General features: G+C 49.7%; 1 protein-coding gene across 1 annotated transcript in view; it reads left to right on the forward strand.

Moving 5' to 3' along the window:
- Myo81F (unconventional myosin 81F) overlaps positions 1 to 16,487 on the forward strand; it is a 110,814-nt gene that overhangs the window by 27,077 nt on the left and 67,250 nt on the right. Inside the window, exon 2 of the mRNA XM_089561138.1 lies at positions 1,903 to 2,009. Coding sequence (XP_089417264.1) covers positions 1,903 to 2,009 — 107 coding nt within the window. The remainder of the gene's footprint in view (positions 1 to 1,902; positions 2,010 to 16,487) is intronic.

A 16,487-nucleotide genomic window follows, 5' to 3' on the forward strand; every position in this document is an offset into this window, starting at 1 on the left:
CGGCCGGGTTTCGAGGTTTTCTCCCCCTTTATTTCTTGCTTAGACGTTTGCCTAAGAGGGGGCTGAGGCTAAAGGCACAATGTTGCCTGACGTGGCCTCAGCCCCCTACTACATGGCAAACAAACATGTAAATTAAAAAAGTCCGGCGGGCCGGTACAAAACAGTATCGTTGATAAGGACATGAGACGAAATCAAAGAAATGGTTGTTGCAATAGTCTTGGTCGGATAGCCGTCAGGGCCGGAAAGTGTTGCTGAGCTGGTGGATAGAGAGGAGGGGTTCCTAGTTCGTTCTTCGTTGGGTCTCCGTATGTGCATTAAGGGGAGAGGGTCCGCCCATCGCCCGAAACATAACGCCAGGTTGTGTGGTTAGGTTAGTTAGGTGTTCGGCACGTGGCGAGCGCTGGTCGCCCGTGTCCCCATGCATAAAAAGCTGCTAAGAAAGCCGAGCACGCTGTCTCTCGCGAAGAAAAGCTAAAGAGCGGTTGATGAGGCACTCTCCAGGACTTGAGTGCGACTATCAATATCTATGAGCTGTCCAAGATTACGGTACGCCTTTCCTGCAGTGTATTTCATGCTTACACCCACTCTCTCCGATGAGATAGTCACGACGATGAGACAGAGTTCTGGTTCCGGCGGCAGGGTGCAGTTGGGGGAGTGTATAGTCGGATGCAACTTATGTCTGCAGTGAAGCTCCGCCCACATTCAGCCTCCGCGCACAGAATCCCTCCACGACAAAAAAGTAGTCCGCTGCTTAAACGTTTCTTGTTACCGAAACGAGAAGCTTACCACAACAGAAAGATTATGAGCTCTAGAATTCCGATACGTCGATTGTTTGATATAGCCAAACAGTAAAAAGCTGCTTTCATTTACTGTTGCCATTGGGCAGCGGAGTAATACAATACGCCGCGGACCGCGGCCCAGTGTTAGCAACTGCTGTTTTTTTACGTTGTATATCCTACTATAGTTAATGGCTGCTGCTCTCTCATTCGCGCTTTTTGTTTTAAATAATATAGTTAGGAAAAGAGAGAAATAAAAGAAAAAATGGCAAAATATAAAAAAAAACTCGCAGGACGGTTACCACCGTCTAACGTGAGATTCAGCGACAGCTGCTGTGGTATTTTTACTGCACTCTGTATTGAGGTAAAGAATTTAAAAGCAGCGTGCATATCCGTGTAGTTACTGAGCTACCTTTCCGGGCTTCCATACATACTCATTCTTCGACTAGCATCATCATCATCATCAGCCTGACTACGCCCACTGCAGGGCAAAGACCTCTCCCATGTCTCTCCAATTAACCCTATCCTTCGCCAGTTGCGGCCACCGTATCCCTGCAAACTTCTTAATCTCGTCCGCCCATCTAAATTTCTGCCACCCCTGCTACGCTTGCCTTCTCTTGGAATCCACTCCGTCACTCTTAACGACCAGCGGTTATCTTGCATTCGCATTGTATGCCCTGCCTAAGCCCATTTCTTCCTCTTGATTTCTACTAGGATGTCATTAACCCGCCCCTCTCCAATCCATCGTTCCAGAGGCGTGGCGCCACCGTCGCCGATCCTCTCCTTGGGTGGACACCTCTCGGCCGTGTTTTTTTTTCTTGTTTTAGCTTGTATTCCAAGCCTCACTCTTGTAATTCAGTTACCTTGTATAAACTCATGAACTGAACTGCTCTGCTTGTCGCTACTGACGGGGACGAGGTCCGTTAAGCGGGAACATTGAAGCGTTTGTTTTCTTCACCCGCCGTTCATTCATTCATTCATTCATTCATTCATTCATTCATTCATTCATTCATTCATTCATTCATTCATTCAAGCTTCTGTGAGACCGTCGAACGATATTCTAGAGCAGCGTCGACTCGACAGAGAGCCCTGCGTAACAGTGCCCTCTCAACTTCTGTCTTCGCAGGGCGCGTCCCGGAGCTCGGGCTGCCAGACATGACGGCGCTCAGCCGCATCGACGAGGACACCATCAACAACAACCTGAGGACGCGCTACAGGAAGGACAAGATATACGTATCCTTTGCACCTCGTACTATATACCACCCAGTAGACGTACCTGTCCCTCCCTTTGTCGCTTTGCAAGTGGTAGTAGCGTATAGTTACAAAGAAAACTACACGGACTCTTCGCCCTCATTTTGAATGTACGGGCTGACATTTTATTGCGAAAGCAATACTACTCCCAAGAACAGCTTTTCGTGTAACGGTGGCCGGTAGCCATGTATGACCTTTAGATGACCTATGACGTCATACCAGGGTGAGAGATAGGCCACCTTGTCGAGCCGTCGCGCAGCGGCGGCCGGTAGCCACGCGTGACATTTAGAACGACCTCAGACGTCACACCATGCCTAGTGACGTCGTAGCGTGACGTCATACCAGGGTGTGAGATGGGCTACGCCGGTAGCCACGCGTGACCTTTAGACGCGGCGCGCCGCGTTCCTTCCGTTAGAGGCGCTGCGCTCGCTTTTTTTTTGACATCGTGTTTATCGAAGTGTGCCTATGCTCGCCTCCGCACGTTAGCGCCTAGAACTCAAGTTCCTCTTCCCGTGAGCGAATAACAGGCTTCGCCGGAGTCATCCTGTGTATTGAACCCGTTCAACACGATGTGATCGCACCCCATTCGTCCACATCGTACCCACGCGTCCCGCTTGTACTTGACCACGTGACCTTGCGGATTCGGATGGTGTCGACGACGGACTTCTCCACCCGAACTTCAGTCACGATTACTGAAAATGACCCGTCAAGCGCCCAAAAGTTGTATGAATCAATAACCTCAGACAGGCTTCGTCATACAAATGTCATGCATTTGTATGATATTGTATGACAAGTGTATGATTTTGCTAAACTGAATGACAGCTATAATTTTTATGATTTGTATGATAATTGTATGACATTTGGATGACAAACTGCATGAGTTTATTGCATATCATACAACTTTTATCAGCAGGCCGCTGCTTGTAACAGTGAATTTGCTAACTTCCGAGAGCAAGTTTCTGTACAGACATCGCATGAACAAACTCTTTTTGTGTTTGGACAGCGTCGGTGCGATGACTTTCCCACCAGAGACTATAGGTAATAGTTTGTGTGTATGTCGCCGTCGCGTGCGAGCGCGCCTCTTGAAATTGCTGCTGATTGATTGTAAAACATTTTATTCGCCGGAAAGAGCTTGGGAAGAGGTCGCTTTAAGTGGTCGAGAGTACGTAGCCCTCGACGACTTTGTCAGCCCACTCCACCGCCAGAACTTGCTTTCTGGGGTCAGAGCTAGCCAGCACGGTCTCCCACCGCTCGAGAGAAGGAGCGGTAACTAGATCACCCGGAGGTGGCTCTATTTTGCAGTCCTACAGGATGTGATCATAGGTGGCTCGTTGGCCACAGTGTTTACAGCATGGGTTGTAAAGGTCTGGATAAATACGCACGAGGAGTGATGGGGTGCGTATCGATCTCGTCTGTAGACGACGCCACGTAACCTCTTGTTCTTTAGTCAGGCTTTTGTCCGGAGCGATCTCTTAGCACTCCTGGTCTTTCATAATGCGCGCGCCCATTGCGAAGGTGCACGTCCATAGATTCGTTTGTTAATTATATCAAGAAAATTTCCGTATATGTTAAATTGTCTCCCTTTTTTTCTTCTGTTTTTAGATGAGGGAACATCTATTTTATTTTGTGTATTAAGGCGAAAGCCTTTAAAGGGGTTGTGAAAAGAAAATGAAGCTGCCCGGTTTTAATTTTTACTGCTTCCATAAACATTAGACATGCTGATTCCGAAATATTTCCACTCAATATTGAGTCTGCATTTAATAAAGCCCGTTCGAAATCGCTGCCTTTTTGTGCTCATGAAACGACCATGCGCCGCCGTCGGCTGGCACACGCACTACTCGACTACGTCATTTTAAGATCTTCAGAAACGTACAGATATCTTCAACTTTCGTTTGCCCTAAAATAATAGCTCTATGAGAAATTACGAAAGTGAAACAAGGTTTTCCAATTATTTGCACGCGTTAAACTGCAGCACGTGGTCATACATCAATCACTGACCTGGGACCAGTTTCGGTTTCGGTTCTGCTTCTCCATCCTCCTTGGCTTCAGTATCAGCGGCTCGACATAGCCTTGCTTACATGGAGGAAGGAAAGAACTCCATGCTTTCTTACGTGAACCTACCTAGGTGGTGTTCCTTGACAGCGGTGGTTTGAGTCAGAGAACCGAGCTGAGCAAGGCCAGCCCATCTCGACGACTCTCTGTTTACATGAACTCGATACGAACGAGTCAGCTATCGCGGCGCGCATCGGCTCCGCGCTTCTGTTCTTTGCTGCAGAAGAATATATTCCAGAAGCGTGAAGAGGGTTAGGCATAACTTGCAGACGGGGCTGCGAGTCAACCCACCCCTTGCGATAGAGATGAAGACTCGAGTCCACGACCGGGTTCGGAGGTTCACGGTCGGGGCTCCCGCAGGCAGAGGTGTCGCGGGCTCTCGGCATGACTGCTACTTGCCGGGCGCGCGACGTGCCGTTGCGAGCGGCGTAACAACGACTGACAGCAGCTCGCCGCCTGCGCTCAGCCGCACGCGGCGCGTCGCACTGACAAGGGGCAGAATGCGAGCGCGCAGAGCGCCAGCGTCATAATGACGTGGGGGCGCGTTTCTCGGGGCCGGCCTGTCAGCCTGGATGCCGGCCGCCGGCGTCAGAAAAACACGCTAGTATTATTTGTTCACGCTTATAACAAGCACTGGAATAGATGAATGCCAAAAATGAATCATTTTTGAGGATCGTTGGCTGATGCCGAGTTGCTGGCAGTATTTAATTCGGCAATACAAGCAAATTTCATCCCATGACCGCTTTATTTACTGCCTGGTCGCCGCTCGCATAGCTGGCATTTGCTAGCTCCGCTGGCGTCGCGGAAATCGAGCATATCTTTATTTTATTATGGGACAGGTTCGCAGTTAAAGGGGTGGCGAGAGTAGTACCTTTTACAGCGCTGACCACTTCCGAAGCTCCCTCAGCTGCGGTATCGATAGTATCGATGCAAAACCAGGTAGGCTTAGCGACGACCAGGGCCGCCGGCAAGCCTCGTAGTTCATCGCCCGGCGCGTCCGCAGGCGGCGTCGTTGCCGATAGCTCGGCATGCTGCCACTCCTCGAATATAACAGGCAGCCTTTCTGATAGCATGGCTGTTTTGTCTTTTCTGGTGCGAATGTGAAATACAGCGAATCTGCAGGCCGGCCGGCAAACCTGGATCCCGTCCGCTGGCGTCATAAAAATGAGCTAAAGATTTTTATTCACGTAAATAATAAACTGTGGGAGCAAGAAGTGTGGAAAATAGATCATGTTTGAGGATCGTTGAACAATGCCGAGTTGCTGGTAGAAGCAGCAACTGTAATACGAGCAAATTTCTTGCCACAACCGCCGCTCAGCTGCCGCTGCCCGGCCGTTGCGGTCCGGCTTGCGCGCCTGGCGTCCGCTATATATAGCTCCGCTGCCGAGCGCACCGCAACAATGACCATATTTTTTGTTGTGAGACGATGCTGTTGACAGTAAAGCGATGCCAAAAGCAGGCATTTTATTATAACCCAGGCTACTTCCAAAGCGCTGTCCAACTTCGATGCGAAACAGGCCTAGCGACGACCAGGGCAGTGTTGAGACGCAAGGTAGCAGACCCCACCGCTGCCACCAGTTGTTACGGCTCGAGGTAGCGTGGCCAGTTGTTGTTGCACCAATGGGGCTCGTCCGGGATGAGGAAACGGTTTGAACTTCAGATGGTTAGAGATTACAAAAACAAGCAGATTTAATGGCAGGAAACTAAGACACTTATTTACATAAATTTACAAAAAGAATCAAACGTTAAGAGTTCATAGCGTCGAGCGTCTGGATGAGCCTGATACCCAAGGCTCAGAGCCACTGGATGGACCTATTACCGAAGGTCCAGAGCGTTCGTGCCCACTTTGGTCGCAGGTTATATAGCCCAAGACTCCGCCCTTGCACCAGGCGACATTCCATCGCGACACAAAAGATCGGCACCAGCACCATTGTCGAAGACCTGTTGAGCCTCCTCACTAGGCGGTAACTCATCGTGGCACAAAAGATCGCCACCACACGTCACTGCCAACTAAGACACCTGCTTAGAGCCCGCACGTGGGAACTGGCGAGTCCGCATTCCTAAGTCCGCAGTCCGCATTCCTATAGCATTGTGTCGTGTTGACGTCACAGCCGCAGCTGCACAGGCTTCCACTGATTCGTTCCGGGCTTTTTTTCAAGACGAGGGACACCCTTTCTTCTCCTGTCGTCGGTTGCTTCTCGAAGGGGAGGTCGTTTTCGCCGAGCCGAGTGTGGGAAGAGCCTCGTCGGCCACTTCCCAGAAAGTCGCCCTTTTCTGTGAGGTCATCGAGGGGTCAAGTTGATGTCAAACGACCCGTCAAAATTGCCGCTACGTAGAATCTCCCTCCGTTTCATCTCGGGTCTCAAGATGAGTCGTAACAGCTACCTCCCCCGCCAGACGAGTCTCGGCGAGTAGCAGTCATCGCTGCTGCACGAAGAGACGACTTGCAGAAGCATGCCAGAAGTATGCCAGAAGCCCTCTGCCGCTCGCAACGTGGTCTTCTATTACGCCGGCCAAATTCTTTGAGGCGTCTCTGAAACCCCAACCACATGCGCAAGCAAGCACTCAACCTCCCTCCGAGCAAACCAGTTCCAAAAGAGGGATTCAATTTCGGTAGCATAGTCGTTGTAGAAAAGCCCACACTGAAAACTTCCAGGACCCACGCAAGCTGAGAAAAACCGAACCTGCTACTGTAGACATTTACTTTCAAAACCGCACGAAAAAAACTATTAGTAGCAATTTTGGTTCTTAAAGAGCATTCCGGACTGCTTAAAAAAAAAAAAAGAACAGCTAAGAAGTCCGCGTCCCTTCCTTCATGTACAAAAAAAAGTAAACAGCTCCAAAAGCTGCATAACTGAGTGAAAATCCTGTAGTCCACTAACACCACTCAGCATTACCACTAAAAATGGGAACTCGTTTGCCTTCACCCCTGTCTCGTTTTTTTACAGTGAGTCAGTGCACCAAAAAAAAAAAGGCAAACACTTATTCCCCGACTTGGACCTTCTTTAGCCGCGCCCTGCGCGGTCTTGGTCGGATGGCCGGTCCACAAGCAGGTGCTTCAAGAAAACTGCGTGCTTGATTGGTTCCGCCTCTGCTCGACCTACTGTGGAAAGGGTGCCTCCACCATTTCTTTGTCCCTGCCTGCAGCGACCCCCTCCGACTCACGCGCTCTCTGTGGCGCCCTTTTGTGTGGCTGTCGCGCCCTATTCTTCGTAGCGCAAAGCCTGCGTCTCGTGTCCAACGACTATGCCGTCTGTCGCTCTTTCGGCCCGCAAGGGCAGTCACCTGAGCTTTCATCGGGCCCATCCGCCTTCGGGAAAATTTCACTGATTTTCCTTTTTGGTCATTTGCTTTCGTGGTGCCGTCCCTTGTTGATCTGCCGGCCTTTGCCTCAGCATCAACACCTGCACTGACACTTCTCAATTGCTTGTCGCGTTCGCGATGTTTCTTGGATGGACAATGGTGCTTTCGGCATGCAAGGGCAGTGACCTTGGCTTTCCTCGGGCCCAGCCGCCTTCGGGAAAATGACACTGTTGGTTTACCCTTTCCCTCAACAGTTCTCGTGGTGCTGTCCCGAGTTAATTTGCCGGCCCTCGCATCAGCATTAACACCTGCCCTAGCAATCCTCATTCGCTTGTCGCGTTCGCGGTTTTTCCTGCGCCGCGACGCTACTTGCGGTTTACTCACAGTGCCAGGCGGCGGCTCAACTGTTGAATCGTCCACTCCTGTGGTTCCATCTGAGCACCAAAGCTCATTTTCCTGCCTCCTTTCTTTCGGAGCAGCATCAAACTCATTTCGGGTTACAGAATCAATCGCGTTTCTGTGGCACCTTCCGGCGAGCGTTGGGCTCTTGCCTGGCGCTTCACTGTTACCGTCAGGCAATTCCCGTTCACTCTTTGTGCCCCTTAGTACCGCCTTAACTTCCTGACTGCTAGCGCTCGCCAGCTGCACCAGCGGTGTCCCTTCTCTGGCTTTGTCATTGCGTTCACACCGAACCTCGCTGCATTCTTTCTGGCGCGGGACCTCTGTCTTATCTGCCAACGCGCTATCTGTCTCAGGGCTAACAGTACGCGCGTCACACCTTTCTTTTTCCTCGCAAAGGTTTCGCTCTTCCTGTTCTTTCTCCACGCGGAGGCTTTTCTGCGGAATAGTTTTACACTTCTCGCCTGCCTCCTTGTTGAGAACAGGTACTACTTGCTGGGGACAACTGCGCGACCTCTCGCTCAACTCTTTTAAGTTACGGAGCTCAATCGCCCGCTGCAGAATCGTTTCACCCCTCTCATCTGCCATCTTGTTGAGAAGAGGTTCCACTTGCTGGGGACAACATCCCAACCTCTCCCTCAACTCTTCTTCTAATTTACTGAGCTCAGCCTTTTTCTTCAGTAATTTTGCTTCCCTCTCACGTTCGCGCTGACGCCACTTTTCCTCTCTTTCTCGCTCTTCCTTTTTTTGTTCGATGAGACTCCACTCTTCAATGAGCTCCTCATCATCTGCCCCCAAATCAGTAATGGCCTGAATGATCGCGGGTTTTCGTGCCAAACCCCTTGTCTCAATTCCCAATTCCTCACACAACAGCAACAGGTCCGACTCCTGCAGTTTCTGTAGGTCCATGATAGTTCTGAGTCTGAGCTATTTCCAAAACAACTATGCAAAAATACCAAACCTGTAAGATTTAAGCACAGGTGTCTACCAGTTCTAAATTTTAACCCTCTCTTAGAACCTGGTCCACATCAAAGGAAAAGCCAAGCACTCACCCACACACGTGATCATGTCCAAGACAGCTGCACTCTCGCTGGCCGACCGTTGTTGCCGCTTGTAGCTTCAGATTCCCAATCGCTGATCCACAGTTGGGTCTTCGTATCTCACCAGTCTCTTCGGATCCCAAGGCTTCGGATCCCAGGCTTCGGATCCCAGGCTTCGGATCCCAGGCTTCGGATCCCACCGCTGCCACCAGTTGTTGAGACGCAAGGTAGCAGACCCCACCGCTGCCACCAGTTACGGCTCGAGGTAGCGTGGCCAGTTGTTGTTGCACCAATGGGGCTCGTCCGGGATGAGGAAACGGTTTGAACTTCAGATGGTTAGAGATTACAAAAATAAGCGGATTTAATGGCAGGAAACTAAGACACTTATTTACATAAATTTACAAAAAGAATCAAACGTTAAGAGTTCATAGCGTCGAGCGTCTGGATGAGCCTGATACCCAAGGCTCAGAGCCACTGGATGGACCTATTACCGAAGGTCCAGAGCGTTCGTGCCCACTTTGGTCGCAGGTTATATAGCCCAAGACTCCGCCCTTGCACCAGGCGACATTCCATCGCGACACAAAAGATCGGCACCAGCACCATTGTCGAAGACCTGTTGAGCCTCCTCACTAGGCGGTAACTCATCGTGGCACAAAAGATCGCCACCACACGTCACTGCCAACTGGGGGTGTACGTGCTACGGCACATCTGTACAACCTCTCCCAGGTTTGTCTGCGAACTCGCATTCCTCGAGTCCTGGAGTCTTCCTGCAGCTGAGGTGTCTGCAAGCTGAGTTGTGCTCCGACTGTGGGGTTCCACCACTTCAGTCGTTCCCTGCCCACACGTTCGACGGGATTTTGAGGCACAGGCTACCTTTGATTCGTTCCGGGCTTTTTTTCAAGACGAGGGACACCCTTTCTTCTCCTGTCGTCGGTTGCTTCTCGAAGGGGAGGTCGTTTTCGCCGAGCCGAGTGTGGGAAGAGCCTCGTCGGCCACTTCCCAGAAAGTCGCCCTTTTCTGTGAGGTCATCGAGGGGTCAAGTTGAAGTCAAACGACCCGTCAAAATTGCCGCTACGTAGAATCTCCCTCCGTTTCATCTCGGGTCTCAAGATGAGTCGTAACAGCAGCCTGCAGAGAGCAGTGCAGTTCGTCGCCCGGCGCGCCCGCGTCCAGCGCCGTTGACGAAAGCGCGCTACGTGGGCAGGCATGCTTTGTCGCCGCCCGAGTACAGCCGGCAGTCTTTCTGATAACATCGCTATTTTGTCTTTTCTGGTGCGAACTTCAGTAGCCAAGCAGCGCGCAGGCGCTGGTGTGCGCGCTGGTGTGCGGTGGCAAAGTGTTACACCGAATGTGGCCCGGGCATGAGTCTAGCGGCGCAAAGATGCTTGCCGCTCCGTGTCCCTGCTTGCAGTAGGCGGCAGTTCGCAAGGGGCGACTGGTGCGGCGCGCCGGCCAAGTTTTCGCACATGTGTCAGCTTGACAGCTAGCAGACTCCATTCTGAGCAGACGATAGTGCCACATTCGAGTAAATATGCGTGCTGTAACCTCGGTCAACTATGGCTAAACAGGCCTCGCTAAGCCGCCATGTTGTGTTGACGACAGAAGCCTCTGATTGGAATCTTAAAATGACGTTTGCTGCGAGTTGAGGGGGACGCGCACTGGGAAACCGAAATTTAGTTTTTTTCGCTATTCAGTCAACCCAGACGATGAAACGAATCAAGGTAGACTATAGAATGAAGGGTCAGAATTCCAAATACACGCGTCGTTCAAAATTTTCGGAAAACATTTCACGACCCCTTTAATGGCTCATACTGTCGTCCGGTAACAAAGGGTGTCACACGCGTTTAACTCGGGAACTAAAAAAGATAGAAAAAAAAACAATGGTTGCTTCAGATAGAGGAGGAAAAGAATGAACCTAGAAGCCAAGTTTGATGACTGCAGGTTAATTAGTTAATTCTAGGCAAAATGTCGAAATTGCGTCGAAATAGCGCGGACGTCGATATATAGCCACGTGTATGGTGTGAAGTCACATCCACTGGAAGTCGTCACGGCATAGTGAAAATTGTCACAGAATGGTCGGGAAAACTTCGGATTTGTGTCGAATTAGATGGAAAAATCTGTAATTAAGCGTAATTAACACTTAAGATCCCCGAAAGATGTATAATTTGGGTATCGATATAGCCACGGGAATGGTGTGACGTCACATCCACCGGAAGTCGTCACGGCCTAGTGTCCTCGGCTTTCGCCTTTCAACACTTTAGTTGCCAAAGTGTCCTCGCATTTTTTTTTTCCTCTTGACAACAGGAATGTTCTGTAAACGCTCCTGCATGGGCCCGATAAGGGCCTGCAGTGTGTTTAAATAAGTAAATAAATAAAAACAAAAGCGAACGATCAGTGCCACGGGGACTACTACTGCACGCGGGTATAGTGCCTAGAATATACTATAACGCGGGGCTCGCGTCCAGTGCCTCGCCTCTTGGTCCAGGCCATCTACATATCTGATCGCATTTATTGTGGTCATCAGCGGCCTCTTCTATAGGGCATTATGGCTTCAGTTGCCGTCGCACGCTAAATCACCATGCCCCCATTTCTACGCGCGGAGTGCTGTAGGCTATATGGCGCCACATTTTAAGAGCAGTGTCTGCGTCTGGAGTGGCCTGGAGTTAGTAGCCAAACGCCGATTTCTGTTGGAAAAGTATTAAGGAACAGATGTTTAACCTCGAGGCGTACGCCACAGAATGCGTTTCCAAATATGCGGCTCCCTACTGAACGTTTCCTTGTGACGAGTTCTATAATTCCATAGGATTCCGTAAGAAATGTTTTGGAGTCAGTATGGAGCATATGGAGTCGTTATGGACTATATAGAAGCCCGTATGGAAACTTACTGACTCCATATGAGGTCTTGTACACTGTGTGGAAATTGTGCAGACATTTTGTGGAATGCTTATAAATCCGATACAGAGGAGATATGGATTTCCATATTTACTTTCTATACCTTATGGAGTCCATACTCCCATAATTTCATACGAGCTACTCATATGGAACGTTTCAGTAGGGCTGTGTTGTGGTCTCTCGCGAATGGCAACGTTGGGAGAGAAAAAGGAATAACGGGTCTGCCCTTGCTGGATTCCTTTTTGCCATTTTAACGAAAATTCTGTATTGTTGTTCAAATCTTTCAATACGCTAAGGAAAAGGTTATTCCAATGTTTATTTGTAGCACAAGAAACACTTGAAAAACAAAGCACTTAAGAACAATGTATGAACGTTTTACAAAAACAACAAAAAGTAACAACATAGTTTTAGCGTTTCGGTGCTACCTGGGCATACTTCGTTTAGCCTTGTTGCAAAAAGTAAACTACGTTAAGAAACTTTAATTCGAGTCGGTTAAGCCTAAAGTGATAACCATCAAATCTCATCCGACTCTACGGGATTAGTATGATGTCTCTAATGTCCGTTTAAGAACACCACATGTGCCCAACTTGCACTGCTGCTTTTTCTTTCATAGCGCGGCATAACCTTTTTGCGATATTTTTTAAGGCGAGAGCCTTTAATGCCTCATCGCTGTCGACAGACGGTTGTTAGCAGAGGTGTCACGCTTTTCGGTTGGTCGAAATGGTTATGACGTCAGAGTGCGCTGATTCGAAGTAATGAGGTCACCTACGGATGCATGACGCCCCCTGTTGGAGCACACGACAACTAATAAAATAGTTGTCGTCCGCTCCGACAGGCGGCGTAAGGCGTCCGTGGGTGACCACATTACATACTTCATTACTGCGAACAGAGCCATGTATACAACCGAACTCATCGAAACAGAGAGAGAGTCGTGCTAAAGAAGCACTCAAAGTCGGCAGTCAAAGTGTATATTTGTAATGTGTAGTCAAATAAAGCACTAGTACAGCACAAACAGTCTCGCAGTCAATGCCAAACAGTGCGCCAGGAAAGGCTTTCGCCTTGCAGCACTTTAGAGAGCCAAAGTGCCCCCTGAATTTTTAGGAAGCCCGTAGAAGTAGAAAAAAAAAGTGATCCAGCAGCAGACCATATCCAGCCAAGCAGCAGCCAAAGCAATAAAAGTCACGAAATGTCGAACTGAGCTCGCCATGGTAGATGTGTTTTCCTTTTGACCCACTGCCCTGAAATTGAAACTCTAGAAATTAGTGCTTTGGATCTTCGAGTTATCTGTGCCGATTTTTTTTTTTTCGAACCGTCGTTTGCTGGCGTTCTGCCCTGGGAGGCATGTACTGTACTTCCTCGTCAAAGCTTTCGTTGCATTTCCTGTCGCCCGCTCTGATGCTCCCCGGTGACTTCCTGTAAGGCACCCACCCTCCTTGCACACTTCCGGCCGCAGTGCCGGAAGTGATATGCTGCGCCCTCTTGAGCGCGTAGTGGTACTTTTCCGGACACTAGGTTCCGCCGTTTCATCGGTTGCCTCTTGGATTATTCGAGGAACTTCTGAGCGGCACCTCGAGGTGTTACACCCTTACCATTAATACGTCTATATGGGAGTTAAAAAAGAGAGACAGCCGGGGATTAACCCTCTTGGAAACTGCGCTTTCTGTGCTGCCGCAGCGTGAAGGCAGGTCGCCGACGGCAGATGCACATGCGATGTGGCAGCTTCGTCGCTACATCCTTGAAACTTTGTGGAGGATCGAAGACGAAGATGCTTATACCTATACCGTAACCGCTTCCTCTATCTATTCCAATTCTCTTATCCTTCGGGGCAAGCGCCAAGGGATATGCCCTGAAACCAGTGTTCGATTCTATTCACAATTATATAATTTCATCTGGTAGATTCCTCTGCTAGAATGTGAATTCACAACTTTTCTTTCTCCGTATTTTTTGTATTGTACAAATTCTAGCTCTGTGTCCTAAATTTTAGATTTAATTATACTCCATTCCCTGTACTTGAGTGCGTTTGTATCCGCTATGCACCCTGGCCAATCCCCCGCCGTGGGTATGTGCCATTCAGCCCGAGGACATCATCATCATCATCAACCGCTTACCGTGAACGCTTCAATTGCTCTCGTCCGCAGCGAGAGACTCGGCCCGGAGTACACGAACGAGCGATCGAGAGCTTAGAAAGCGGTTTGGTAAAGTCTGTCGGTGGCTCAGTGGTTACGGCGCTCGGCTGCTGACCAGAAAGACGCGGGTTCGATCCCAACCATGGCGGTCGATTCTAGATGGAGGCGAAATTCTAGAGGCCCGTGTACTGTTCGATGTCAGTGCACGTTAAAGAACCCTAGGCGGTCGAAATTTCCGGAGCCCTTCACTACGGCGTCCCTCATATAGCCTGAGTCGTTTCGGGACGTTAAACGCCCAGGAACCAAACCAAAATGTCCACCTCCGGCAACGCAGCCTTTGCTACGAGCGTCGCGGGTTCTCCGGTATTGTAATTTGTTTTGATAATGTACTTTAAATTCAGACTAGGTTTTAAATTCGGATGCATAAATACAGCACGCGGATGAAGCGAGCAAATACAGAAGTCAGCAAGGAAGCGTATTTGTTTTAATTTTGAACTCCCCTCATTAAATGTCCTCCTCGGTACTGTGCGAAGTCAGTGCACGTTAAAGAACCTCAGGTGGTCTAAATTTCCGGAGCCCTCCACTACGGCGTCCCTCATAGCCTGAGTCGCTTTGGGACGTTAAACCCGAAGAAACAAAACCAAACCTAAATGTCCTCCGGCACGTCGCAGTCTCGTCGCAATTGCCAGGTTCGCCTGCATGTTATAGCTTTCTGATTTTTCGCTAATGTACGCCTAAATACAAATAAACTAACACGCCCTGTATGTATAAATATCGAACGTGGTGCGTTGCCGTCTGCCATAATGTCCGCTCACGTGATGGCGCGCCGGTTTTCTTTTTCTGTTTGTTTCCTCGGTTATGCTTACCTGGAGTTGTCTGCGCCTGACGCGGCTTGGTGGATGCATGTGTGACTGCGCGCGCGCCTGGCTCGCAGTCGATGCGGGAGCGGAGGCGTTATTTTTGGGTCGATCGTTAGCCGCCTCTGCTCGGAAGACTTCGAAGCGGCGCCGGTTGTGGCGCTACGTTGCCTGGTCTATATAGTGCTGCTGGAGCGCCGGTCCTATCTGCAGTGCGATATCTTTACATCACGCACCACATACCAGTCGCAGTGGTACTTCAGTCTTGCGGCGTGAATCTCATTTGCCAGTCCTCCATTCAGTGCAAGTGTGCTGATTGTTTGAAATAAAACTTGTAAGGTGGTGGCGCTGCTAACAGCTGTCCGTGTATATAGTCGGATACATTTAAGTCTGCAGTGAAGCTCCGCCCACGTTCAGCCTCTGCGCACAGAATTCCTCCACGACGAAAAAGTAGTCCGCTGCCTAAACATTTCTTATTACCTAAAAAAGGCGCTTATCACAAGAAAAAAATTATGAGCTCTGTAATTCTGATACGTGGATTGTTTGATATAGTCAAACATTAGAAAGCAGATTTCGTTTGCTGTTGCGATTGGCCAGCGGAGAAATACAAGACGTCGCGGACCGCGGCCCAGTGTTAGCAACTGCTGCTTTTTAAAGTTGTATCCTGCTGTAGAGACATCGTCTTTTTTTTTCGGAAGAAGCAACCAAGCGCTCAGTATATCTTTCTCCCTGTTGGTCGGGGCGACCTTATCTTCAGCAGCACCAGCGACAGCCAGTCATTCCAAGAGATGAATAAAGGGAAGGAGATGGAGGGGATGCTTCATTCATTCATTCATTCATTCATTCATTCATTCATTCATTGGCTTAGCAGTTATATCGCTCGGCTGCTGACCCTAAAGACGCAGGTTTGATCACGGCCGCGGTGGTAGAATTTCGATGGAGGCGAAATTATTGAGGCCCGTGTACTGTGCGATGTCAGTGCACGTTGTAAAACCCCAAGGGGTCGGAATTTCCGGAGCCCTTGACTATGGCGTCCCTCATAGCCTGCGTCGCTTTGGGACGTTAGACCCCCATTAACCATAAACCATAAGCCATTCATTCATTCATCTTTGTAGACAAGGATGGCCTGAGGCCTAAGGGAGTAGTAGGGGGTTTAGGGTTATAGGGTTAAGACGCCCGGCTCCGAAACAAAGTCGAGCAAGGCACTGAGCTAGCGCTTGGAGTCGCCATGGGGGCCGTCCAGCCTTCGTACGTCTCAACGCGGATGGCAGAAGTGTAGCGGGCGCGGAGGCTCGCCGTACAAGGGGCAGGACAGGAGGAAAAGTAGTGCTCTGTATTTGCATAGAGGGCAGGGCAGTCAGCGCTGTCGAAGAAGGAAGAGTCGGGTTGGTGTTCTGGGGCTTTCCTCATAATTGTCGGTGTTAGAGACTTTGGTCTTCCCAGTTCTTGGCACTTACCACCGTGGCACGTATATCACGGGCCCGAACTCACGCGCATTTTGGTGAAACGGCTCCTTTTATTTGATGGCACGTACTTCACGAGCGTTAACGGAATTCCTCCTGGACGTTATCAGTAGCGAGTCTCGCCAGTGGCAGTGGTCACTGCATATTAGTATGTGCCACACGCTTGGTATACACAAGCACGGGCTGCCTGACTTGCGAACTTTTGCAGCGGACGGTATATCTTATGAACAAAGTCTTGTTAGTCTCACGTACAATCAGCAGAATTTCAGTAAAGGGTCCTTACTCGCGTAATGGCAATCTGCGAGGATTTTTGCAGGCTATCAGCTAC

The sequence above is a fragment of the Amblyomma mixtum genome, chromosome 9, assembly GCF_055824585.1.
Source record: "Amblyomma mixtum isolate Tamu chromosome 9, ASM5582458v1, whole genome shotgun sequence".
Taxonomy (NCBI): Eukaryota; Metazoa; Arthropoda; class Arachnida; order Ixodida; family Ixodidae; genus Amblyomma; species Amblyomma mixtum.